General features: G+C 40.3%; 1 protein-coding gene across 2 annotated transcripts in view; it reads right to left on the bottom strand.

Moving 5' to 3' along the window:
- crb2.L (crumbs 2, cell polarity complex component L homeolog) overlaps positions 1-27,013 on the bottom strand; it is an 84,292-nt gene that overhangs the window by 26,403 nt on the left and 30,876 nt on the right. For both annotated transcript variants that reach the window (XM_018229554.2, XM_018229553.2), the window contains exons 3-6: positions 25,900-26,095; positions 24,945-25,084; positions 21,151-21,333; positions 19,279-19,392 (exon numbers count right to left, since the gene is read on the bottom strand). In XM_018229554.2, the coding sequence (XP_018085043.1) occupies positions 19,279-19,392; positions 21,151-21,333; positions 24,945-25,084; positions 25,900-26,095 (633 nt within the window). The remainder of the gene's footprint in view (positions 1-19,278; positions 19,393-21,150; positions 21,334-24,944; positions 25,085-25,899; positions 26,096-27,013) is intronic.

Raw genomic sequence — 27,013 nt, 5'->3', positions numbered from 1 at the left:
AAGAGTATGCTTTTGCACAACACGATGAACAAGGCTACAAAAAAACAACAAGATAAGAGAAACAGAATAAAAAATCAAGATGAGAAATGTCCTTTCCAAACTAAACATAAAACCCAAATTCTTATTTTTATTCATTCAGCCATACCTTTTATAAAGCTATTTAAACATCTCAGCTGTCAATCATATATTGCTTGCCCCACCTCTATGCCAGGCAAGTAATTACTTTCACATGTTATTAATAATAATCATAATAATAATAATCATAATAGTTGTTATTATTATTTTCCATTCTGCTCTTCCTTGATGCCGTTTCCCTCTTCATTGTTACCCCTTTCTCTTCACTAACTATATTTGTGAGCATGGGCATTGGGTCCCCCATTCTGGCACATAAACAAGATTTTGGTGTGATGCAAATTTTTCTTTAGTATGAGCAGCGCCGATTCTGATGTAGAAGCCGCCTGAGGCGGCTCCAAAAAATGACCCCCCCACCCCGCGCCGGCTTACCTATCAGGAGGAGAGGCATCCGAGGTAGGAACACTAGTGCGGAGAGTGCAATTGCGCTCTCTTGCACTAGTAAAGCCGAATTTCTGGTTTCAAAACTGGAAATTCGGTTTTTAAAAGTATCAGGAGCAACTTTTTGCCGCCCCTGGAAACTTATCTGGCACTGCCACCTAAAGAGAACGCCTCGGCTCGCCTCGTTGGCGGAGTATGAGTATTCACAAAATGTTGACTGCCTGCTTGCCGTGACTTGCCAGACTGAGAAACAAAATGTGAATCATTTATATTGTAACAGTCCTTAGGTTTTCCGCACTCCAATTAACATCAACTGGCTCGGGTGCTACCCACAATCGATATTGATAGAAATTCCAAAAAAGAGTAGGTGCACACCAAGCGCTTTTGAATTTATTTTAAAAAAAAATTCATAATATTTATTGGAACAATTAAAAAAATACGTAAAGAAGTGAAATATATATATATTCAAATTCAGGCCTTTCTTACTAATGCCAGTGTAACTATTTCCCCTCAGTATCAGTTTCAGTTAGTCTGACTGCCCTGGGAGTGAAACTGTTCCTAATAAAATAGAAATTTTATATGTTAATAATAATAACTGAACTTTTACATCTCTATTTGGAATCCTGTTATTAGAAAAGGATTCATTCCAGACAGATGGTAACCTGAGGATGTCTAAGCAGTGGTATAATGACCACACAGCAGACTACAGTATGGTGCCACTTTCTGTCCCTGCAAATTGAGATAAGTGCCTCTCTCTCATTGACTGACTGGCCCACAGGGAGACCAGGAAAAGTCCCGGTGGTCCCAGGTGTCAGTGGGCCCTCATGCTGTTAAACATTTGGCCTATTTCATGGCCATTCCCTATTTCTATGAAGCTAAATAGATGGAATAATGGATTATAGTATATAAAGAAAAGAAACTAGGAGAATAGAGGAGTGAAGAGAGGAAGAATATTAGTACTGAGAGTAGACCCCTGGTCTAAGGTTTTTTAGTGGGCACCTGGATTAAGGTTTTTTAGTGGGCCCCTGGTCTAAGGTTTTTTTAGTGGGCCCCTGGTCTAAGGTTTTTTTAGTGGACCCCTGGTCTAAGGATTTGTAGTGGACCCCTGGTCTAACGTTTTGTAGTGGACCCCTGGTCTAAGGTTTTGTAGTGGACCCCTGGTCTAAGGTTTTTTTAGTGGACCCCTGGTCTAAGGTTTTTTTAGTGGACCCCTGGTCTAAGGTTTTTTAATGGGCACCTGGATTAAGGTTTTTTAGTGGGCCCCTGGTCTAAGGTTTTGTAGTGGACCCCTGGTCTAAGGCTTTGTAGTGGACCCCTGGTCTAAGGTTTTGTAGTGGACCCCTGGTCTAAGGCTTTGTAGTGGACCCCTGGTCTAAGGTTTTTTTAGTGGACCCCTGGTCTAAGGTTTTGTAGTGGGCCCCTGTTCTAAGGTTTTTTTAGTGGACCCCTGGTCTAAGGTTTTGTAGTGGACCCCTGGTCTAACGTTTGTAGTGGACCCCTGGTCTAACGTTTTGTAGTGGACCCCTGGTCTAAGGTTTTTTTAGTGGACCCCTGGTCTAAGGTTTTGTAGTGGGCCCCTGGTCTAAGGTTTTGTAGTGGACCCCTGGTCTAAGGTTTTGTACTGGACCCCTGGTCTAAGGTTTTTTTAGTGGACCCCTGGTCTAAGGTTTTGTAGTGGGCCCCTGGTCTAAGGTTTTGTAGTGGACCCCTGGTCTAAGGCTTTGTAGTGGACCCCTGGTCTAAGGTTTTGTAGTGGACCCCTGGTCTAAGGATTTGTAGTGGACCCCTGGTCTAAGGTTTTTTTAGTGGACCCCTGGTCTAAGGTTTTTTAATGGGCACCTGGATTAAGGTTTTTTAGTGGGCCCCTGGTCTAAGGTTTTGTAGTGGACCCCTGGTCTAAGGCTTTGTAGTGGACCCCTGGTCTAAGGTTTTGTAGTGGACCCCTGGTCTAAGGCTTTGTAGTGGACCCCTGGTCTAAGGTTTTTTTAGTGGACCCCTGGTCTAAGGTTTTGTAGTGGGCCCCTGTTCTAAGGTTTTTTTAGTGGACCCCTGGTCTAAGGTTTTGTAGTGGACCCCTGGTCTAACGTTTGTAGTGGACCCCTGGTCTAACGTTTTGTAGTGGACCCCTGGTCTAAGGTTTTTTTAGTGGACCCCTGGTCTAAGGTTTTGTAGTGGGCCCCTGGTCTAAGGTTTTGTAGTGGACCCCTGGTCTAAGGTTTTGTACTGGACCCCTGGTCTAAGGTTTTTTTAGTGGACCCCTGGTCTAAGGTTTTGTAGTGGGCCCCTGGTCTAAGGTTTTGTAGTGGACCCCTGGTCTAAGGCTTTGTAGTGGACCCCTGGTCTAAGGTTTTGTAGTGGACCCCTGGTCTAAGGATTTGTAGTGGACCCCTGGTCTAAGGTTTTTTTAGTGGACCCCTGGTCTAAGGTTTTGTAGTGGGCCCCTGTTCTAAGGTTTTTTTAGTGGACCCCTGGTCTAAGGTTTTGTAGTGGACCCCTGGTCTAACGTTTTGTAGTGGACCCCTGGTCTAAGGTTTTTTTAGTGGACCCCTGGTCTAAGGTTTTGTAGTGGACCCCTGGTCTAAGGCTTTGTAGTGGACCCCTGGTCTAAGGTTTTGTAGTGGACCCCTGGTCTAAGGCTTTGTAGTGGACCCCTGGTCTAAGGTTTTTTTAGTGGACCCCTGGTCTAAGGTTTTGTGGTGGGCCCCTGTTCTAAGGTTTTTTTAGTGGACCCCTGGTCTAAGGTTTTGTAGTGGACCCCTGGTCTAACGTTTTGTAGTGGACCCCTGGTCTAACGTTTTGTAGTGGACCCCTGGTCTAAGGTTTTTTTAGTGGACCCCTGGTCTAAGGTTTTGTAGTGGGCCCCTGGTCTAAGGTTTTGTAGTGGACCCCCTGGTCTAAGGTTTTGTACTGGACCCCTGGTCTAAGGTTTTTTTAGTGGACCCCTGGTCTAAGGTTTTGTAGTGGACCCCTGGTCTAAGGTTTTTTTAGTGTGCCCCTGGTCTAAGGCTTTTGGGTGGGCCCCTGGTGTCTCAGTCCAACACTGTATACAGGACTTCGACAGGCCTGAGATGGAGGATCTTCGAATTCAGGCTTTTTGCAGCATCGGGGTATATAATAAATCTCGAAAAATTATTTTTCTTTCCTCTAAAAATTTAGAGTTTTCTAGTGAAAAAAAACAAAAATTTTGCGAGATTTTAACATTCGGATTTTAATAAATAACCCCTTAGTGTCTGCACATGGGCCATGCTTAAAACTTTAAGCTTGATCAACGCTATACGGCTTAAAATCTTGGAACTGGAAATTGAATATATTGAATGTTTATTCTGCAGTTGGGTAAGTAACTATCTCCAGAAGATCCATAGTTTACTGCATATACTCCATTATCAGGCTGAATAGGTTTTGAAATCATCAATCCAGATATCCACTCGGCCAATCTGTCCCCTAATAAGATTTGTCCTCAGTCTGCCTTTTGCAGATTATTACAGTAATCCAATAAACATGACATGTACCAAAGGAATCAGGGTTTAAACTGATCACCAAAAAGCATCAGAAATGGTATTTAGGCTCGTTAGAAAAGAAGAGGATGCTAATTCTGTGTATTGATTGACACAAAATACTGAGATCAGTATGAGATGATGGCCAGTGGATTACTTGAGACGTTTCTATAAAAATTGTCATATATTATTTATTTCCACAAGATCCCAGCCAGCAGACGAAAACTCTATTCAAACAAAGAATTAATCCAACTTTAGTGAAACCTGGGAGAAAACCGTAATAACAGAGCCAAAGGTACATAATTAGCTGCAGCAGATTTTAAAGGAATGGTTCACTTTTTACTGTATTATAGAGTGGCCAATAGTGATGGGCGAATTTATTCGCCAGGCGCGAATTCCCCCGATTCAACCCTGGCGAATAAATTTGCAAAACTGCCACAAAAATTCGCCTGCGTCAAAAAAAAAATGGACGCCAGTGTCCAAAAAATGGACGCTGGTGTCAAAAACAGACGCCGACGTAAAAAATAAGACGCCAGTACCGTTTCGCCAATTTTTCGGCGAAGCAAAACGCCCCAAATTCGCCCATCACTAGTGGCCAATTCTAGGCAGTTTTAAATTGGTATTTATTATTTAATAGTGTTTTTAAGTGACTCTTTCCAGCTGACCCCATCCACAATCAAATTCTATAAATCTATTCTATATAAACAATAGATTTATATGCTATAAATCTATTGTTATTGCAACTTTTTTATTACTCATCTTTCTATTCAGGCCTCTCCTATTCATATTCCAGTCTCTTATTCAAATCAATCCGTGGTTGCTAGGGGAATTTGGACCCTATCCACCAGATTGCTGAAACTGCAAACTGGAGAACTGCTGAATAAAAATCAAAATAACTCAGAATATCAGTCTTTATATCATATTCTAAATTAACCCAATTTCAGCTCCCACAGGGTCTAATAGAGACACGTCATGTTACTTTACCAGTGGTCAGTTAAGAATGCTGGGAATTGTGGTTCTGTTATTCTTGGTCAAGAATTAGAATTTGTTCAAACATAAACAAATGTCACTTTAATTTCCCATCCCCCAGGCATTTCTTTTTCATGTTCAGTGGGAGTCAGAGAACAGTGGAATGCAAAGGATTCTCTAGGGCACTGAATAACACAAGCTGAACCCATAAAGCTAACATAATCCGTACCTGCCAGCACCAGCCACATACAGACCATGGAAAGGGGGGAGGGAATATTTGGCCTTTCTGTTTTTGAACAGAGTGCTTTTATTATAAGGAAGGAATGTAGTTACGGCAGCATACTACCAGTCTGTCTACTCTTACTAATCACATCTGAGTTATGAGGCTATAATATTTTGCATTTCTGCAGGTTACAGGAATACATCATTGCATTCCATGTTTATTTATTTATTTTTTGTAATTGGCTTGCCCTTTAAATAGCCTGAAATATGTATAAAACATTGCTCTAATGTAGCAAAACATTGCTCTAATGTAGCAAAGTGTTGCACTAATGTAGCAAAATGTTGCACTAATGTAGCAAAGCATTGCTCTAATGTAGCAAAGCATTGCTACATTAACAGTGAGCTGCCATAGTCAGGCTCTCCCTTAACTATCAGCAATATCATTTACTACATTTCTTAGATGTCTCAATATAAAGAAAAAAAAAACCTAATAAGCATATTGTTTTTTTGGACTTTGGATTTAGATATAAAACAGATCAAAGACCCATGTCAGATGTGAAGCTTAATATGTGTTTTATTGTTTCTTGAAGTATATCTGCCTAACTTTGGTTTCTTCTAGCTACATAAAAGCTTTAAGTGGCAGCCTAAGTTAGTGGAAGATGGCAGAAATAAAAAAAAGCAGATAGGAATCCACTATTTTGGATACGGCCAAACCCCCGAATCCTTCGTGAAAGATTTGGCTGAATACTGAACTGAATTCGAATCCTGATTTGCATATGCGAATTAGGGGTGTTAAGGGGAAAACATTTTTTACTTCCTGGTTTTGTGACAAAAAGTCACGAGATTTCCCTCCCCCCTAATAGGATTCAGTTCAGCCGAATCCGAATCCTGCTGAAAAAGGCCAAATCCCGAACTGAATCCTGGATCCGAATCCCGAACCGAATCCTGGATTCGGTGCATCCCTACCTGTTATACAGAATGGCCGGGACCTGGGGTTTTCCGGATAAGGGGTCTTTCCATAATTTGGATCTCCATATCTTAAATCTACTAAAAAACATTTAGAAATTATATAAACCCAACAGGACTGTTTTATTTCCATTAAGGATCCACTATATCTTAGTTAGGATCAAGTGCAATAGTAGTGTTTTTTTATTACAGAGATAATTTTAATTATTTGATTAAAATGGAGTCCTGTAGTTCGGAAGCTTTCTGGTTAATGGGTTTCCAGATGTTCACACATACACCTTATAGATAGATAGCCTTTTTATGCTAATAAATAACTATACTATTGTTAATAGCATGGCTATCCGTTATCATAACAGAGACCAAGAAGAAATTAGGTTAGTGGGGGTTCTGGATCTGGACCTTCTTTGTTACATCTCATGGTGAGGTCTGTGATGCTTCACTAACCATTCCACTAGTGGGCAGTAAACACATTGCAACAATAATAGTGGGGCAACAATAAAGCACTGGGATTTCTGGGTATGCCGAATATTGAGAATTATAGCCAAAATACACCCGTTTCTATCACAAACAACAGCTAAAACACTAATCCATGACTTTATCTTATCCCGTTTAGACTATTGCAATCTCCTCCTAACTGGTCTTCCTGACTTCCATCTCTCTCCCCTACAATCAATCTTAAACTCTGCTACCAGGATCCTTCTGCTCTCTCCTAAAAGGGAACCTGCTCAACCCCAACTAAAATCCTTAGCATGGCTGCCTGTTAAGCAAAGGATACAATATAAAACCCTTCTACTAACATTCAAAGCCCTTCCCTCCTCTGTTCCTCGTTAAATTTCTTCTCTTGTCTCACTATACATTCCTTTGCTCTTCTCAGAGCCACCTTCTCTTCACACTATCCACATCCACTGCCGTCTCTCATCTCAAAACCTTCTATCTTGCTGCTTCTTATCTCTGGAATTCCATCCCTGAATTCATCCATAAAGAATCCTCTCTCAATCTCTTTAAGAAAAAACCTAAGAGCCTACCTTTTGGAGCACTAGAACATTAGCCTAGTTCTATCCCTACTGACTATGCCTTACCTTGTGCACTTTTTTTATCTCCAATTTGCCTGTATGTTAGCCTCCCATCCACTTAGACTGTAAGCTCTACAGGGCAGGGACCTCCTTCCTACTGTGTGATATGTCTCCCCATGTATACTTTTATATGTATTGTACTTGTATGCACTGTACATCGCTGCGGCTCCTTAACAGCGCTTTATAAATAAAGTTATACATACATACATACATACATACATACATACATACATAATTAGGTTTATACACACATATCAGCAACTCTAACAGAAATCCATGAGTATGGACAAATGGCCCAGAATCCACCAATCCTCACTTCTCCTTGGCCGTTGATGATAAAGCACAACTATTTTATTTTTTTTTTAAACTTACACCATTTAATATAAGAAAATGCTCTTTTTTTTACACCCCTTGATTTATATATTGTGAATGGTGCTGTTTCTGTTTCTGCTAGAGAAAGCAATTACAGTCGGTGAGCACACCAGAAAGTGATGCCAGGCCAACAGGAGGCCACTCTGGGTTCATTTGCACAACCAATTGCAAACCCCCATAAGAAAGACTGAAGAGAACTAAAAATAGAAGTATGCATGTACGTTGAAAAAAATATTTCTCTGTGGGATTAAAAAAAATATAGAAAATAACATAGAAAATTTCAGCACCTCCTCTCCTTTCCTGAAGGGAGAGTAATTTCCCCCCGAAACGTTGATGCACGGGTGCTGAAAAATAAAACAATGTGCAGTTCCCTTTAAACAGTGAGAGGTCATACACACATGCTGCCCCCCAATATCACAGGTTTATTTTCTTGTTCTCAGGAAATAATGTAGTTTAATTCAATATGTGTGCGTTATTTTATATTAAATGATTTATTTATTAAGCTCCAAATACCCAAAATCTGAAAAATTCGGATTTTTCTGACCTTAAAGAAAGTCCGAGTTTTTCGGGATTTATTAAAGTCCGACGGTATGAAAACCCGACATCTCAAAGCTCTCGGGGTCCTGTATTAGTCAATATGGAAGGACCCAGTGTCTATGCTGCTGTCAGTAGCGATATCCGATGATTTTGGGCCAAAAAGTCCAAAGTCCGGTTTTTGCGTAAAAGTCCGGAAACTTAGGACTTTTTGGGCAAAGGTCCGAAGTTTGCCCGAACCTTTTTTTTTTTTTTGAATGATAAATAAGGTCCATTTGCTTTTATCTCAGAAATACTGAGATTCGGAGCTTGATATAAACCTCCTAAATGTTTAATCGTATGAATACTATTCTTTATCTGTTTTTATTTCCAAACGATTCAAATACAGAAACTGATTACTTCCATTGAACACACTTTTAATCAACGCCAAGTTTAATGCAACTTGGTTGCTGCAGACTGAATTTATTTTAAAATAGTTTTCAGTATAAATTCAAACTGATAATGAAAACACATTTTTTTGTGGCAGGGTCTTATATTTGTATAAATCACAAAAAAAACAACAGTTACATTTAAACGAGATTTTAACGCATCACTTTGTCTCAAATTCAACGGATACAGAAATCAGACACTATACTGTAGGGCGCAGATTTATCAAGGGTTGAATTTCGAGTTCATAGGAGTTATTTAAAACTCCCATGAACTCAAAATTCAACCAATTGCATTTTATTATGACTATTCACCTGTGTTACAAAAATTAATTTTTTTTAATAAAATACAATTCGACCCGCAAACTTGAATCAAATTCGATTTCTCCCCAAAAAAAACTTGAATGTCAGGAAGCCTGCCAAACAACTCAATGTTGATCCCAGGACCTCTTCCAAATGGCTAAAACAGCAGTTGAATTTGTGTTCTTAAAGGGCCAGCGTATGATAAAACTCGAAAACCGAATTCGAATTTTTAAGAGAAACTCAAATCAAATTTTAAACATTCCCTAGTGGACTTTCACAGTTTTGGCCATAAAATCACTTCGACCCTGGATAAATCTGCCCCTGAAAATCATTATTCTGACCTGTTTTTTTCTAATCAATTGTATTCTTATCCCAGTTTATTCGGTTTTGGAAAAACCTTTCCCTTAATTAAAAAAAACAAGTAATTCTTTAAACCTGAGAAGGAAACATTGTCTGAAAGAATATGGAGATCAACCAAAACCCTCCCTGCAGATTGTCTCTCTTTTCTAGTCATTCCGATGCTCAGGAATAACTAGTCCCCCCTTCCTTCTCCTACCTGCAAAGAGACAGATTCCACTCCAGAAAGTTGCAACCCTTATCCTAGGCATGTTGTGGCCACTGGCATCAGAGAAAGTTAGGAGTACCAGGCAGGTGGCGAATAGTTTCTCCTTCGATCAGGCTCTTTCCCTCATGCCAGTCAGGCAAAGGGGATTGGATTTGAATCCAGCCAGAGAAATGAGCTACACATATAATCCGTTCCCGGTACGAGCAACCAGCTGGCTCATGTCACTGCTGACTCATAGAATGCCTGTCTGTGCAACCAGCCACAGAATTACTCCTAAACCAGCATATCCCAACAACAAGAAACACCAGCCCTGGAATTGCATTATTAAGCTCAAAAGCCTTCTCCATGCCATGGCACTCATTCAATTGTACAGTAATACACAGCAGATGTTGGAGAAGAAGGGCAAAGTGGTATATATATATATATATATATAATATGTGTGTGTTTTTCCAGACTTTTAGTCTTCCAAAACAAAAAAAAAAATGACATTAACCCAATAGACTAGGTACTGTTTTCTTAATCATTTTTAAAATTGGAATTGTTTGATTAAAACAGAGTCTATGGGAGTACATAGCAGCTGAGGTTGAAAAAATATGTAAAAAACATATATCTATCATTATATACACGTTATCTACAAGGGGCCTATTTATAAAGCTTTACATTTTTCTGGTCAAGATTTTAAGAGGAAAAATCTGCATTTTTAGAGGAAAAAAACTCGGGCAGCTGCTAAAAATCTCCAGCTAAAACCTGTCGAAGTCATGTAGAAGTCAATGGCAGAGTTACAATTGGTAAAATGTTTCTTGCCTCCATGATCTTCGGGTTGTAACTTCTGAGACAAGGGACAAGACCGAGGACTACCCTGTATATATAGGTCATCTGTCTCAGGTGCTTGTCAATATGATCACTCAGGCTAAATGCCAGTATTAGTGTTAGAACCGATTAATCCTCAAGCCAGCTGTGAAAAGGAGTGGGGTTTAGGCTAATGCTACACAGGCTAAAACTCGGCCTCTACATTGGCATCAGCCTTGTTCCTTGCTTGCACCAGAACCATCTGCCTGGGTGTAGGCACGTGCGGTAGAGAGATTGCATTTTGGAGCTGATATCCACCATGTGTGTCTTCACTCAGGCCAACAAAATGGTTCTGAGTGCAGGCAAGGAAGAAACCAGATCTTTATAGGTAGTGACCTGTGAGCTAGTGCTGCCTGGACAGTAGAGGAGAAAAGACAAGAACATATTTGTACTTAGCGGACTGAGTGGCTTTAAAAGTGGCATCAATGATCATGGTGCAATCTGTGACCCGAAGATAGGAATAAGTATAAATATTTTATACATCTGGCCATTGCAGCTACCCGTAAATCGATTTTTTTTTTTTGCATTGGATTCAAGAAACTTCCCCAGATTTAAAGGTTATTTTGTCTTATCTTAGGTCTCTTTGCATAGATGAAGCAATACATTTTAGATATGGCTTTACAAAAAATTTTCTGAAGCTTTGGTCACCCTATTTTCAAATTCTGACGTTTGATGATAGAGTCTTTATTGAGAAGGTTATGTATAATCCTGACGAAGACTCTTCTTTGCATTTACATTGAAGTTCCAAGATGGGATAACTTTGTCCATTAATTTGGCAAATATTTTATTTATTTGGTTGGCAGAGAGGAAGATCTTATTTTATATAACTTTATTTTTCTAGTATTTTTCTTGAGGACTTTTTGTTAAATTCGATATCTGTAATGAATTGTTCCGTAATAATTCTTTTCTTCTTATTATGTAACTTGACAAAAGCTATGATGAACTTTTGCTTGTTGTTTTTGCTCTTATTGTCTACGCAAAATACCAATAAATATAATTGGAAAAGAGATGATGGTGCAGCTGTTTTGGGGGTCAAGATGGCTAGATGGTTGGAGGAGATTTTAAACTAGGCGTGGGGGAAGGGTTCAGTAAAGGATTTAGTGGAAGACAGGTTAGATGAGGTAGTAGGCATAGGAAGGGAAAACAGGGAGTAGATTTGGTTGGGGTACTGTTAAGGTCAGGGAGAACCACGTATTGTATTTACAAGATTCTCACTCCGTTCGTTTTTAAATGCAAGGAGTCTGACTGGTAAAATGGGAGAGCTGGAGGTGCTGGTGCTAGGGGGGGAATATGATGTGATTGGTGTTGCCGAAACATGGCTGAATGAGTCGCATAACTGGGCAGTGGGCAATAGAAAAGGAGGAGGGGTATGTCTATTTGTTAGGCAGGATTTAAAAACTAATATAAAGGAGGAGGAGGTTCCGTCGAAGTATTCATCATTATACATCATTTTAAGTAGGGGGTTGATGTTTTTTTAGTAAATGAAGGAAGACAGGGTTACTATTAGGGATGCACCGAATCCACTATTTTGGATTCGGCCGAACCCCTGAATCCTTCAAGAAGGATTTGGCCAAATACCGAACTGAATCCGAATCCTAATTTGCATATGCAAATTAGGGGTGGTAGGGGAAAGCATTTTTTATTTCCTTGTTTTGTGACAAAAAGTCACGCGATTTCCCATTGCATATGCAAATTAGGATTCGGATTCGGTTCGACCGGACAGAAGGATTCGGCCGAATCCAAATCCTGCTGAAAAAGGCCGAATCCTGGCCAAATCCCGAACTGAATCCTGGATTCGGTGCATCCCTAGTTATTATATATATAATTCATTAGATAAAAAACCAGCGCCAAGGGTCTTGAAGTGAAAAAAGTGTATTATAACATGATATGTATAATGATATGGTTATACATATCATGTCATAATACACTTTTTTCACTTCAAGACCCTTGGTGTTGGTTTTTTATCTAATGAATTATACAAAGGCTTTGTCCGTGCACAGGGGCAGCTACAAGGTGGCTTTCTGGTGATGTCCGATACCAAAGTATATATATATATATATATATATATATATATATATATATATGTATAGGATCCCTTATCCGGAAACCCGATATCCAGAAAGCTCCGAATTACGGAATGGCTGTCTCCCATAGACTCCATTTTATCCAAATAATCCAAATTTTTAAAAATGATTTCCTTTTTCGCTGTAATAATAAAACAGTAGCTTGTACTTGATCCCAACTAAGATATAATTAATCTTTATTGGAAGCAAAACCAGCCTATTGGGTTTATTTAATGTTTAAATGAATTTCTAGTAGATTTAGGGCACGAAGACCCAAATTACAGAAAGATCTGTTATCCGGAAAACCCCAGGTCCCAGGCATTCTGGATAACCGGTCCCATACCTGTATATAATATAGACTTCTTTAAAGTTTAACTTGATGGACGTGTGTCTTTTTTCAACCTAACTTACTATGTTACTATAAAGCAGCAAGATAAAGTGTAGCAGCTGTTAAGCAGAATGATTATTGCAGCAGTTTCATATACCAGCAATCCGCTTAGTCCCTCTGTTTGCACTGCAGTTTATATGTATAGGAATATGTCACCCACCATACAAATATCAGTTCCAAGAGTGAAATGTAACATATTTGTATTTAAGAGCAGAAGGATGCAGTGGTATCACAAGCTCTGAGCTCATAATGGTGTCAATGCTCTGATGTTCTTACTCCCAAGAAGAAATAACAAATGCTTCTCATTGCAGAAACAATTGCTGTTGAATATCTAGCTCTGAGCAGCCCGACACCAACCAGCACAAAGGATCTGTCTTTCTCTGCCTAGTACCATCAACATATGTAGCTGTTGCTTGGAATGCAACCATCATGTCCACACGCATTAGAAAAGCAAGCTTTTAACTGCCGGAGAACTGAAGCCTAAATAAAAGTTCCTATCATAACTGGAATAATATATTTCAGCATATGATCAAGCGCATCTCCCTATTGCAGCCACAATAACACTGGGATTATTCTGCAAAATATTACCCATTGTGGTCATAAATGACCCTTATGGTATATTCACCCTGTGCAGATCCGGACTGATAATTAAAATAGGCCCTGGCATTTTAGGTACACAGAGGCCCAATCAGCCCACATAGAGGCCCATACAGTCCCCACCAGCCCACTAAATACTGACTTTCTATGGGACCTAATAGCAGCCCCTCTGGCATTTGCCAGAACCCACAGATTGCCAGTCCAGGCCTGACCCTGTGATTCTTCAATGCAAGTGTAATTTTACATAAACCAACTTTACATGGATCAAAAAATCTGCACTTTGTGAAGTATACAGATCATTTCCCAAACAAATTCTATCTATTGTGGTATGGTGACAAAAAGGTCCCCTGGGGAAAAGTGATTGATGGGATGTATGTTGTGCCACGGATTCTCAGACATTGTTACTGAGGTGAGACCAGTAGTGGTGTTAGTAGAGAAACACAATGGGGCACATTCACTAAGATCCGAAGTTGCGCCAGTGACAGCTTCGCTGCACTTCGCTAGGTGTAGTTTCGCCAGCGCTACGCAAATTCACTAGGGAGGCGAACGGTAGCGAAGTTGCGCTAGCGTTAATTCATCAAGCAAAGCGAAGTTACGCTAGCGATGCCTAATTTGCATACGGCGCCAAGTTGAAGTACAATGGACGTATATGTAGCAGCAAATACATTACACTACACAAGCCTGGGAAAGCTTCATAAAATAAAATAAAGTTGTTATTTTGCCCTATACATGTGCTCACTGTATGTTAGGAAAAGTAGGGGGAAGGAGGGTACCCCCAAAAAAATTTACAATATTTTTCATCCTATCATCCTTAAGAAAAGGAAAAGTCGCCAGCGTTTTTTGGGACTTCGAAAAAATTTAAACTTTTTTTGAAGCAATTCCTATCTACTCTATTGCACTTCGCCTGGTCTGAGGTGGCGAAGGCTAGTCTGGCGCAAGAGGTAACGCTCAGTAAAATGCGCAAGTTAGTGAATTAGCGTAGTTACGTCCATAGCGCAACTTCGTCTGGCGTAAGGGTGCGAAGTAACGCTAGAGTAGGTCCAGTTTGCTAGCGAATTTACGCCAGCGCCCGTTAGTAAATCAGCAAAGTAACAAAATGATGTCATGCAGGCGAATTTGCATTAGCTTTAGGTGCTTCGCGCTTCAGTGAATTTGCCCCAATGTGTCTCTCTGCAAGGTTCTTGGTAATTGATGATCCGGGACTGGTCTTACGGGGAATCTGCAAGAGTAGGGTGGGACGGATTCCTAAATCCGTAGGCCAGGTTTTTCTTTATTCAGTACACCTGATACTGAGCAGCAGTGCTGAAGGTGTGTGAGACAAACTGCTGGAGTGATCAGCTTCAGGAGAAAAAAGACATTTATTTTGTGTTAGCCAGGAGGCTGGATATTTCTGTTGAACTGCTGTTTCTTCGGTAACCTTCCCCCTTGCGAGGGGAGATTTCTGCACCCGCTGGAAAATAAACGCGGGCAGGAAGCCCTTAAACCGATCCTGGTGTGTGAAATCGCCTAATTTGCAGCCTACCAGCGAGTGAACCCCGACACTATATTGCTCGGATATTGCTGTGCCAAGAAACCACAGGTGAATATGTGATGTCAATTCTTTGAAATGAATGGGATTAAATCACTGCATGTTGGTCAATATAAAAACAAATGATAACACATAGGGGGTTATTTATCAAAGTCCGAATTCATCTCAGTATTTTCTGCTACAAACACCGATAAAATCCGCTCGGGTTTTTAACGCTTACTTATTATTCCATTTACCCAAAAAATTGCTTTGCGGGAAAAAATCTGATTTTCACAAATTTTTCAGATTTTTCATCCAATTTTAAGTTTTTTGGGGGATTTTTCACCCGAAAACTCAGATTTTTGCCTGAAAACTTTGGGGTATTGCATGTAACCCAGCGCACATCAAATAATCATTGGGACTTACAGCTGTATATGCAACCTCAAAAGGTCTGAGATGCCGGATTTTCTCATTCGGACTTTTCCATCCTCGGGGTTTAATAAATTAGGAAAAATTTGTGATGTTTTAAAAGTCCGATTTTTATTTTGGCATCTGGAGTTTAGGAAATAACCCCTATAGTTTTGGTAGCTATGTGCAAAATCACTTTGCACAACTTAACATCTAGTAAGTTGTTCAAAGATAGGTTTGTCCAGTGGGCTATATATTGGTGTGCTGGGGTTAAATTGTGCTTGTATATAGTGAATAAAGTACCCCCTCTTGTAAAATATAAGGATATTATAAGTTACCGAGGAGTTTCATGACCATATAAACATACAGGTCATGGAACTCCAAGGTAACTTCTAATATCCTTATAGTTTACAACTGGGGGTACTTTATTTAAGGGATGGGGATACTTTATTTTATCTTTCATGAAGGATACGGGGGTTCGGCCGAATCCAAAATAGTGGATTCGGTGCATCCCTACTTTATTTATTTATAATAGACAAGTTTCAGTGAGTCATGTGACAGAAATGACATCAGAACTCACCGTTTATAACTGATGACATCAGAACTCACCATTTATAAGAATATAATTTACAATATATGCATGGCTTTTGTGTATTATATATATATATATATATATATATATATATATATATATATATATATATATATATATATATATATATATATATATATATATATATATACACAGTATTATGTGCGTCAGACCCTAAGCTTGGGTAAGCAGCACATGGGATGTTTTTTTGAATCCGCAGAATAGAAGATGAGGGGTTATTGGACGCAGCTTCTCTATGCAAAGAGCTTCATTCAAACTGTTTTATAAGGAGGTTATGGATTGGAAGGGGTTATGGCATGGGGTCAGCCATGTACTTGTCTGTCTTTAATACAGTTAGAAAACCTTTGTTGTGTTCATCCAGAATGTACACTTCTGAAGGTGGGGTGCTACTGAGAAAAAGCACAGTACTTTACTTTAACTGCATTTTATTTAGAAATATCAGAATTTAAGCATTAACAGTACATGTCCTATGTAGTGATTGGCGAATTTGCGCCGTTTCTCGAAAATTCGTAAAACGGCGCCGGTGGCCATTTTTTCCGACGACGGCAAATTTTCGCAAATTTATTCGCTGGCGTCGAATTACGCAAATTTGGCGCGAATTCGCCCATCACTAGTCCTATGCATCGGAAAGGGGGGTAATTAGAAGAGTTTGTAGAGATGATGGAACAGCAAGAGGCTTTGTAGGTCAGCCTCAGGCCTTCAGATCTTAAGGAACGAATATAAGGATTTGTGCTGTGAAGTGATAAATGAGCCCGACCGAGTGACATGGCAAGTCAAAAGCCAGTTTTTGAAACTGGGCTAAAGAAATGGAAACTGGGGAGATGTCAGTGAGGCTGGACTGCATGAAAGAGGCAAATGTTTGAGTCACTTAGTAATGATGTCCCCATGCTGTCCTCTTCTCTTTTGTAACTAGCCGTGTGAAGTGCCCGTGATCCTAATATGAACTAAACATCTGACTCTGGAAGGATTAAGCAACAAAGCTGAGGGGGATTATTGGCTTTATTTCCTTTCAGGTCAGTCTTTCCAGTCCATGATTCCATTCATCACATTCTCTTAAAGCTACAAAACGTGTAAAGTCCACGGTATATAATAGTTGTATCTACAGAAATTAAGCAGATCCCTAGCTAAGGGGATCTGAAGTTGTATGACAGCAGACATTCCTGGTCTGCTCTCAAGTATTCCCAGATCTATTTCCCTGCTCACAGTTACTGCAGGGGATGTTATCTCTTAAGCAACTCCCACGGAATTCCTAGTGTCTCCCTCATGCAGGGAGGCTGGCACCTTACACAGCAAAAGAGAGATCAGAAGGCTCCCCCACAAAGCCTAGTTTTACATGGCAAGCATCTCTTTTAACACCACAGAATGATCATGATATCTATCAATTTAAGAACAGATTTATTAAAGATCTGCGACCAGATTTACAATTCCCAGCAATCCTGACGCTTGCTACAGTTAACTGCCGACCGGCCAAGGACACACTTCTTAATAAACATGTGCAAAAATAATTTTCATTTTAAATTCTATGATTTTCCACTCCATCCGGAATGCCCTGGACCTGGGGCTTTCCGGATAACAGATCTTTCCGTAATTTGGATCTTCGTAACTTAAAGGACCAGTAACATCAAAAGATTTTTTTAAAAAAATCGTTAGTATACATTGAAAAAAAACCACAAAGACAATTTAAACTTTTAAATCGCAAAGTCTTTATTAAGAAATAACCAAATCTCTGCTTGCGCTCCTCTTCAGAAAGCGATCGGGCGATCCATCGTGCGGCGCTTGATTACTCCTTCAAGATTACTGCCTTCCTTATAGGAAGTAGCCAGGGAAGAAGAATCGAGCGCCGCACGATGGATCGTCACCTTTTCCTAAGAGGAGCAGAAGCAGAGTTTTAGTAAGTTATTTCTTAATAAAGACTTTGCAATTTTAAAGTTTAATTTGTCTTTGTGGGTTTTTTCGATGTATACGAACACATTTTTAACACTTTTTTTGATGTTACTGGTCTAGAAAATAATGTAAATATTTAAAAAAAAAAAAAAAATAATAGATTAGTTTTGTTTCTTGTTGAAGGCCACACCACAAATACAAATATAAATAAATAAATAAATACAAATATCTTATTTATAAACTGAGTTACTGAAGGATGGAGCACTCCTCAGTAAAAGACACCAACCTGGATTTTGAGTTATTTAACAAAAATGCAGAAAAAAAATGCAATAGCACCATCAAGTGAAAAATGTAAGCTCTCCAGTTTGCCATTTCAGCAATCTGGTTGCTAGGGTATAATTTATCCTAGCAACCATGCATTGATTTAAATAAGAGACTGGAATATGAACAGAAGAGGTTCTAATATTTGCAGTGACCCCCCCCCCCATTTGAAAGCTGTAGTCAGAAGAAGAAGACAAATAATTCAAAAACTATTAAAAAGATAACATGAAGACCAGTTGTGTCTATCTATAAAAGGTGCTGTAATTTAAAGGAAAACTAACCCCTAAAAATGAATGTGGTTAAAAATGCCGTATTTTTTATACTGAACTTATTGCACCAGTCGAAAGTTTCAGCTTGTCAAGAGCAGCAATGATCCAGGACTTCAAACTTGTCACAGGGGGTCACCATCTTGGAAAGTGTCTGTGACACTCACATGCTCAGTGGGTTCTGAGCAGCTGTTGAGAAGCTAAGCTTAGGGGTCGTCACTAATTATCCAGGAGAAAATGAGGTTGGTCTGTAATATAAGCTGATGCTACAGGGCTGATTATTAAATTCTGATACTAGTTGTACTGGTTTCTTTGCTGCCATGTAGTAATTATCTGTATTAATTATTATTCAGCCCTATATTGTGACATTTCTATGCTATGTGTACTGTATATTGTGAGTGGGTCCCTAAGCTCAGTAAGTGACAGCAGCACAGAGCATGTGCAGTGAATCAGCAGAAAAGAAGATGGGGAGCTACTGGGGCATCTTTGGAGACACAGATCTTTACTGCTAAAGGGCTTTGGTTGCCTTGGGCTGGTACAGAAGCACAAAACATAATGTACAACATTCTTTTTTAGGTAAGCTTTAGTTGTCCTTTAAGTAAATGCTTACTTAGACATTCCCTTAAAGGAGAAGGAAACCCCCTAGGCGCAAAAATCCCTCCCTCCTCCGCCCCTGGCCTACCTGTCCCCCTGGGCAAATGGCCCTAACTTGTTACTCACCCCTCTGCGCAGGTCCTGTCCACGGAGTTCACAGGCGCAGAAATATATTTTATATAAAATATGTTACACAACTTTATAAATAGCCCTCTAATAATCTTATTCTGCTACTTGCTGGGACAAATACTGCACACGCCACATTACACTGACACACTGACTCCTCTGCTAAATATCCTAAACAATTACTACTAACTGGGTAATAACTTATAATAGAGCCAGTTTGTCCTACCGGTATATCCAGAAGCACAGCTACACAGGAAGCCATTGATTAAGTCGATGCAGGTTCCACCATTCAGACAAGGCCAAGATTCACATTCATCGATGTTGACAGAGCAGTTAGAACCTGCAAATATACATTTCCAGTTATAATCACAATTCTTTCAAATAATGCATATAATTGAAGAGAAACCACTGTAATTTAAGGAGAGGGAAAGCTTCCATTTATTGCCAATAGATTAGCTACAATACTGCAATCTATAACACTATATTTATTCTGCAGAATGCTTTACCATACCTGAGTAAACAGCTCTAGAAGCTTTATCTGTGTTTGTTTAGGATAGCAGCTGCCATGTTAGCTTGTTGTGACATCACTTCCTGCCTGAGTCTCTCCCTGCTCACTCATAGCTCTGGGCTCAAATCACACCAGGGAGGGGAGGGGGGAAAGGGAGGAGCAAACTGAGCATGCTCAAGCCTTAGCCTTGGAGGTTTAAGCTGAAAACAGGAAGTCTGATACAGAAGCCCATGAGTACACAATAGAAGGAAAGAAATGCTGTGTTTCTTTTGACAGAGGACTCAGAGCAGCATTACTTTGAGGGTTTACTGGTGTATTTATATAGACCTTTCTGATAAAGCTTTCTTTAATTTTAGCCTTTCCATCTCCTTTAAGGAAGGCTGTCCTCACCGCACCAAAAATCCAAGCTAAATAAGGAATATTTAGGGGCGCAGTACCAACATTTTTGGCCAGACCCCTTGTGTGTGCAATTGAAACAGCTGCTGTTACTCTATAATAAGCAATTCTTATAAATAGTTCCATTAATGTGCTAATTAACAGTCGGTTCATTGGGGGACAGTGGAGTTCGTCCTACATTTATACCCTACCCATCGGCCCGCCCCGTCACACTGCTCTGCCTGTTGCTGCCTTATATACAAGTTACAGACATTTCTGCAAAACTAATGTAAGTTTTTCCATATGTTATGCAAATTGCTTGGGTTTATGGGTCCAATGATGCTGCTGATGGGGCCCAATAACTACTTTTTCCACTGCTGAAAAGTTCGTGTAGGAGAAGCTCATATTACTCAATAAATAGATCCCAACATAAACCGCTTATGTTACTCTCTAATAAGTAGTTCCTATAAATACTTAAAGGGATACTGTCATGGGAAAAAACATTTTTTTCAAAGTAAATTGGTTAATAGTGCTGCTCCAGCAGAATTCTGCACTGAAATCCATTTCTCAAAAGAGCAAACAGATTTTTTTATATTCAATTTTGAAATCTGACACGGGGCTAGACATTTTGTCAATTTCCCAGCTGCCCCTGGTCATGTGACTTGTGCCTGCACTTTAGGAGAGAAATGCTTTCTGGCAGGCTGCTGTTTTTCCTTCTCAATGTAACTGAATGTGTCTCAGTGGGACATGGGTTTTTACTATTGAGTGTTGTTCTTAGATCTACCAGGCAGCTGTTATCTTGTGTTAGGGAGCTGTTATCTGGTTACCTTCCCATTGTTCTTTTGTTTGGCTGCTGGAGGGGGGAAAGGGAGGGGGTGATATCACTCCAACTTGCAGTACAGCAGTAAAGAGTGATTGAAGTATATCAGAGCACAAGTCACATGACTTGGGGCAGCTGGGAAATTGACAAAATGTCTAGCCCCATGTCAGATTTCAAAATTGAATATAAAAAAATCTGTTTGCTCTTTTGAGAAATGGATTTCAGTGCAGAATTCTGCTGGAGCAGCACTATTAACTGATTCATTTTGAAAAAAAAATTTTTCCCATGACAGTATCCCTTTAAAATAAATACTTAAAAATATATTATTAGTCGCAACTGGTTACTAAACTGTTTATTGCCCTCTGGTTCTGCGCATGGATATGCCAAATGCTTACCTGTGAATCCTGGTTGGCAGCGGCACAAATACCCTGCTGCTTGGCTGTAGCTGAACTTGTTGTCAAATTCTGGTTCTGTGCCATAATATGACTGCTTGGATAGTTCAAGACACAGGCCGCCATTGTCACATGGCTTCTCAGAACATTCATTCTCATCAGTTTCACAATGAATTCCAGAATAACCTGAGAGAGAGAAATTGTAAGAGGTGCAGGGCATGACTTATACACAGTGTGCCCCTAGGTTGCTCCTCCCACGCCCGACCCGCTCCCACACCCTCTGCACACCCTAAACCGCTTGCACAACCTGACCCAATCCCACATCTTCTGCACACCCCAACCCATTCGCAGAACACCCCTCAGGCAGCGCCGTTCCTGTGTATATTGCCGCCTGAGGCGGTTCCAGTAATGCTGCCCTCCCCAGCCCGAATCCATTTCCGGGGGGAGGCAGCAACGCTAGTGCGGAGAGCGCAATTGCGCTCTCTTGCCCTAGTAAAGCCGAATTTCTGGTTTAACAAACAGGAATTCGGCTCTTAAAGGAGAAGGAAAGGTTAAAACTTAGTAAGTCTTATCAGAAAGGTCCATCTAACTATACCAGTAAACCCCCAACGTAGTGCTGCTCTGAATCCCCTGTCAAAAGAAACACTGCATTTCTTTCCTTCTATTGTGTACACATGGGCTTCTGTATCAGACTTCCTGCCTTCAGCTTAAACCTCATTGCCCTGGGCAAGAGCATGCTCAGTTTGCTCCCCCCCTTCTCTACTGTAATCTGAGCCCAGAGCAGGGAGAGACCTAGGCAGGAAGTGATGTCACACCACATTAATACGGCAGCTCCTATCCTAAACAAACAGAGAGTTTCTAGAGCTTTTTACTCAGGTATGGTAAAACATTCTACAGAATAAATATAGCATTCTATCTTGCACTATTGCAGTTAATCTATTGCCAATAAAATGCCTCCGTAGCTTTCCTTCTCCTTTAAAGGCACCAGGAGTGGCTTTTTTCCGTCCCTGGAAACCTAGCTGGCGATGCCGCCTGAGGCGAGCGCCTCAGCTTGCCTCATTGGCGGATCACCCCTGCCCCCAGACTTGCACAGCCTCACCGCTCACTAACTTTGCAGTTCCCTTGTTTGCCAGAACTGGGGATTGGGCAGGTAGGTTCAGAAGCCAGTGGGCAACATGCTGACCCGGCTCATTGCTGCTCTAGACCCGGGCCTATGTGGCCTGAAGGAGTAAGCTGATAAAATTGTAATATGGTATGGGACCTGTTATCCAGAAATCTTTCCATAATTTGGGTCTTCATACCTTAAGTCTACTAGAAATTCATTTAAACATTAAATAAACCCAATAGACTGGTTTTGCTTCCAATAAGGATTAATTATATCTTAGTTGGGAACAAGTACAAATTACTGTTTTATTATTACAGAGAAAACGGAAATCATTTTTAAAAGTTAAGCGGATTATTTGGATAAAATGGAGTCTATGGGAGACAGCCATTCCGTAATTCGGCGCTTTCTGGATAACGGGTTTCCGGATAAGGGATCCTATACCTGTACATGCCCATATCCCTATCATTCTGACTGTTCCTACTGATCTAAAGTGATGCAGCACTTCGCTTAATTGGGCACTACGAGGAACGAAACTCGCTACTGGGTTCATTAGCGCGGTAAAAATATGCGCACAAAATATAGACAAATTTGTCGCCGAATATGTTTTCGCCAGTTTACTAACCTGCGGTAAATAGAAATTTGTAAATTTTCTTTCGCAAGAATATGTGTTCGCCAGTTATCGCATTCGCTGGAAATAACGCTACATACACAGTAATGCATGGTTTACTAAACCGTGAAATGTACGAAAGACAAAATTATCGCCAGAATAGTCACAAAATTTTACCGACATCTATATAGTGGCGGTAATTTATTTTTCCGCCAGAAAATTCTCAAGGGGACAGGAAATATCCCATAACACCTTGTTTTACCCATCATTCTGTTCCTGTTGCCATTCCTGACAGGAGAAGTGAGAGGATAATTAGTGATGGGTGAATTTATTCGGCAGGTGCGAATTCGCGATGAATTCACGCGATTCACCGCAGGCGAATAAATTCACGAAACCGCCGGCACAAATTCGCCAGCGAAAATTCACCGGTGTCAAAAAAATAAGTATTTTCACCAGCAAATTTGCGGACGATGGCAGACGCCGTGCCGTTTCACAAATTTTTCGCAGAATTTTTCGGCGAAACGCCCCAAATTCGCCCATCACTAAGTATAATCAAAGATGTTTTGGTTTATTCTTTTGTCTGCTGCTTCAGAAGCTTTTTCATCCGAAAGACGATTTATTATGGCTAGGAGGGACCAAAGGCTTTGTCAGCCTAGATTAAACTACAATTATATGATGCACACAGATTTATTGGTAAAACTTATTTATGAATTTTATTTATACGATTCTATTGGCAGGGGGTAAGTCTTGTGACTGGATGTACTGAAATGTGGATTTACATGATGCCTTCATGTTTGATTGGGTGACATCTGTTTCCTATGTTGTTGATAATATCTATAAAGTTTAGCGGTTTTGAAGATACATATCTGGCCATGAATCATGCCACAATAAATGCCATAAAACAAGACTTTTATAGCATAAATATTCTCAAACGTAATTTGTCGGCAGAAAATTTGCAACTCGCTAAAATTACCGCTAACGTAAGCTGGTTCGTCAATGTAGTCACCGCAAGTGATCGCAATGACTTCTGAGCGCATCGCTGTTAAGTAAACTAAGTCGCTGCAAATATTTTGACGGAAAAATATTCGGAGCGATAACATGCAGAAACCTATCGTCAAATTGACTGCGCTTTAATAAACGGACCCCTTTATGTCCAGAAGGGGCGATAAAGTCATGAATTCAGGATAGGGGAAAGATCTTAAATATCAATCCATTCTGGGTAAACCCTCTAGCCATATATATTTTTAGCCTTAAACTGAAAGTACACAATCTGATTCTTGGAGGCACATTTATCAAGGATCGAATTTCGAATCCATGTGAGGTTTTTTTAGAACTCCCATGAACTCTAAATTCGACCACTCGAAATGTAGCAATAAAATCAAAAAAGATGGGTGAATATAATCGACCTGAAAACTGAAATTCGAATTTAAAAAAAGAAAAAAAGATTGGAGTTTTTTTTCATCCGAAAAAGAAGGCGGCTGCAAACAACTCCAAATTGATCCCTGGACCTTTTCCCACTGACTTAAACAGCAATTCGGCAGGTTTTAGGTGGCGAATAGTCAAATTTGAGGCCAGAGTGTGATAAATCTTGAAAATCTAATTACATTTTTCAAATCGAATTTGAATAACTCCCTCGTCAAATTTGACCCTTTTGACTCAAAAATCTGAATTAATATTTTAAAGTTGACCCTTGATAAATCAGCCCTAAGGTGTCTGAGACATGGGGAGAATAATCCTATATTCCTTTTACCATTAGGCTGTTACCATTTCGACTGTGAACATTTTGATGCTCTGGCACAGGTTACGGGATGGTTTTTAACTCTAGCCAATCAAAAGTTGGTCTAGAATCCCCAGAGACTGCCCAGCAGTGTTCTTACCTAGCAATTGTGCTCTAAACTGGGCTGGAGGACAGGCTGGTCCAAACAAGCCGGAATACAGCACCGAATGATTATAATTATTTTATTATTTATATAAAAAAAGACACTGAACTGTGATTTGAACCAATATTTAATTCATTGTTTGCTAGTTATGTAGACTAAACTGATCATGATCATCATGACAAAAACATAATGATCTGTTCCTCACCTTCCCAGCACAAGCATTCGTAGCCCTTGACTCTCTCCATACATGTAGCATTGTTCTGACAAGGATTAGAGTCACACTCCAAGATTTCAGTTTCACAGTGGTCTCCAACAAAGCCAGTATGACTACAATCACAGCGGAACCTGAAATACACGGCACAAATCAATGCGCATTTAAGACAAACACACCGGCCTCAACGGCAGATGTTCTTGCAACGCAGCCTAATATCAAATTGATATATCAAATATGAATCAAATATATCAAACTAAGGGAATATACTCTGCAGGTAAGCACTTTGGATGTCACAACTTTACAATTGGTGGTGCATGTCAATAATGAATCTAATAAACTACTTGGATAATCAATGGTCGGCAAGAGTGAGGTCTTCTGGGCTCATTCACTAAAATTGGTGCTAAATTGAACAAGTTAGAGGGATCCTGTCATCGGAAAACATGTTTTTTTCAAAATGCATCAGTTAATAGTGCTACTCCAGCAGAATTGACTTGGGGCAGCTGGGAAATTGACAATATGTCTAGCCCCATGTCAGATTTCCAAATTGAATATAAAAAAATCTGTTTGCTCTTTTGAGAAATGTATTTCAGTGCAGAATTCTGCTGGAGCTGCACTATTAACTGATGCGTTCTGAAAAAAACATGTTTTTCCATGACAGTATCCCTTTAAGAAGAGGTTGCATGTCAGGGATACTGAAATAAGCTCTTAGTGCAAAGTTGATACAGGAGGAATCTTTCTTTTCCCCCCTCTCAGGTAAATTGGAGTTTTGAAATCAATGGCTGTGTCTTCTTTCAACTTATTTTCGCAAATTTCGCAGGAATTCACCCATCACTATGTACGATAAATACCATATCTGATTCTATTCAGTGAAAAATACCTTGGAGAAGCTATTGGTGTTAAACGCATTACAGAACATCAGAACAATACTGTGACCGTTTTGATTTACCTGTTAATTTCATCCACACATTGCCCTCCATTGTGACAAGGCTGGCTCTGGCACTCATCTACGTCATGCTCACAGAGTTCTCCATCGTAGCCCGCCGGGCAGTCACATATGAAGTAGCCAATACGGTCACCACATGTGGCTCCATTCTGACATGGGCCTGACTGGCATTCATCTATCTCCAGCTCACAGTTAACTCCTTCAGTGGGGGAAACAGACACAGTTTGTAAGATGTATATCAAAGTAGAGCAGTCATCCTTCATACACATTATTGCTTTGATCAGTCGCTTCGAGTGACGGGCGAATCTCTTGCCGTTCGCAAGGCGCATTGGGCATCAAAATAATTGGCGTACGTCAATTTTGACTTGAGCGGCAATTTTTATATGTGCCACTGTCCAAATGCATTAAAGCCAATGGCATCCGAATAATTTAGATTTTTTTTAATTTTTTTTGACACTGGATTTTTCGCCACAGTATTTTGAATTAACTTGCTTGCGGCAAAATGTGGAAATTCACTGCAAATTTGTGTCTGGCGAATTTATCACTAGTCACTACAAGTTCTAATTCTAACTGCGCCCCAGCGCATGTCTCTACTGCTTAGTCAAATAATAAGCCACTCCAAACTCACCCCCCGTGGGCCTTACTCCTCCACTTGCTCCACTCGGTAACCGGGTGCCAGGGCCGGAACTAGGGGCAGGCAGAGTAGGCACATGCCTAGGGCGCAAAGCTGGGAGGGAGCCAGGCACGTACCTCCTCTGTTGCCTACCCTAAGTCCGGTTCCCTTCTCTGCCCGTCTCTCTGCATTTCTTCTTCAATTCACGCATGTGTACGCGAGAGCAAATTCGTGCATGCGCACGTGAAACAGGCGCCGGGCCTGCCTAGGGCGCCTTGCCCAGCGTGGCCCGGCACTGCCATGTACTCAGCCACCAGCGTCTCAGCTTTAATAGATAGGGATAAAAACAGATAGGCGGCACTCCGGATAAAAGGAATGAGAATTTATTCCAACAATGGATGGATCCACATGGCCATGTGAATCCATCCATTGTTGGAATAAATTCTCATTCCTTTTATCCGGAGTGCCGCCTATCTGTTTTTATCCCTCTCTACTGCTTACCCC

Source organism: Xenopus laevis, chromosome 8L, assembly GCF_017654675.1.
Source record: "Xenopus laevis strain J_2021 chromosome 8L, Xenopus_laevis_v10.1, whole genome shotgun sequence".
NCBI lineage: Eukaryota > Metazoa > Chordata > Amphibia > Anura > Pipidae > Xenopus > Xenopus laevis.
Note: the sequence above shows the minus strand (reverse complement) of the source record. Positions and strands in the feature narration are given on the sequence as shown.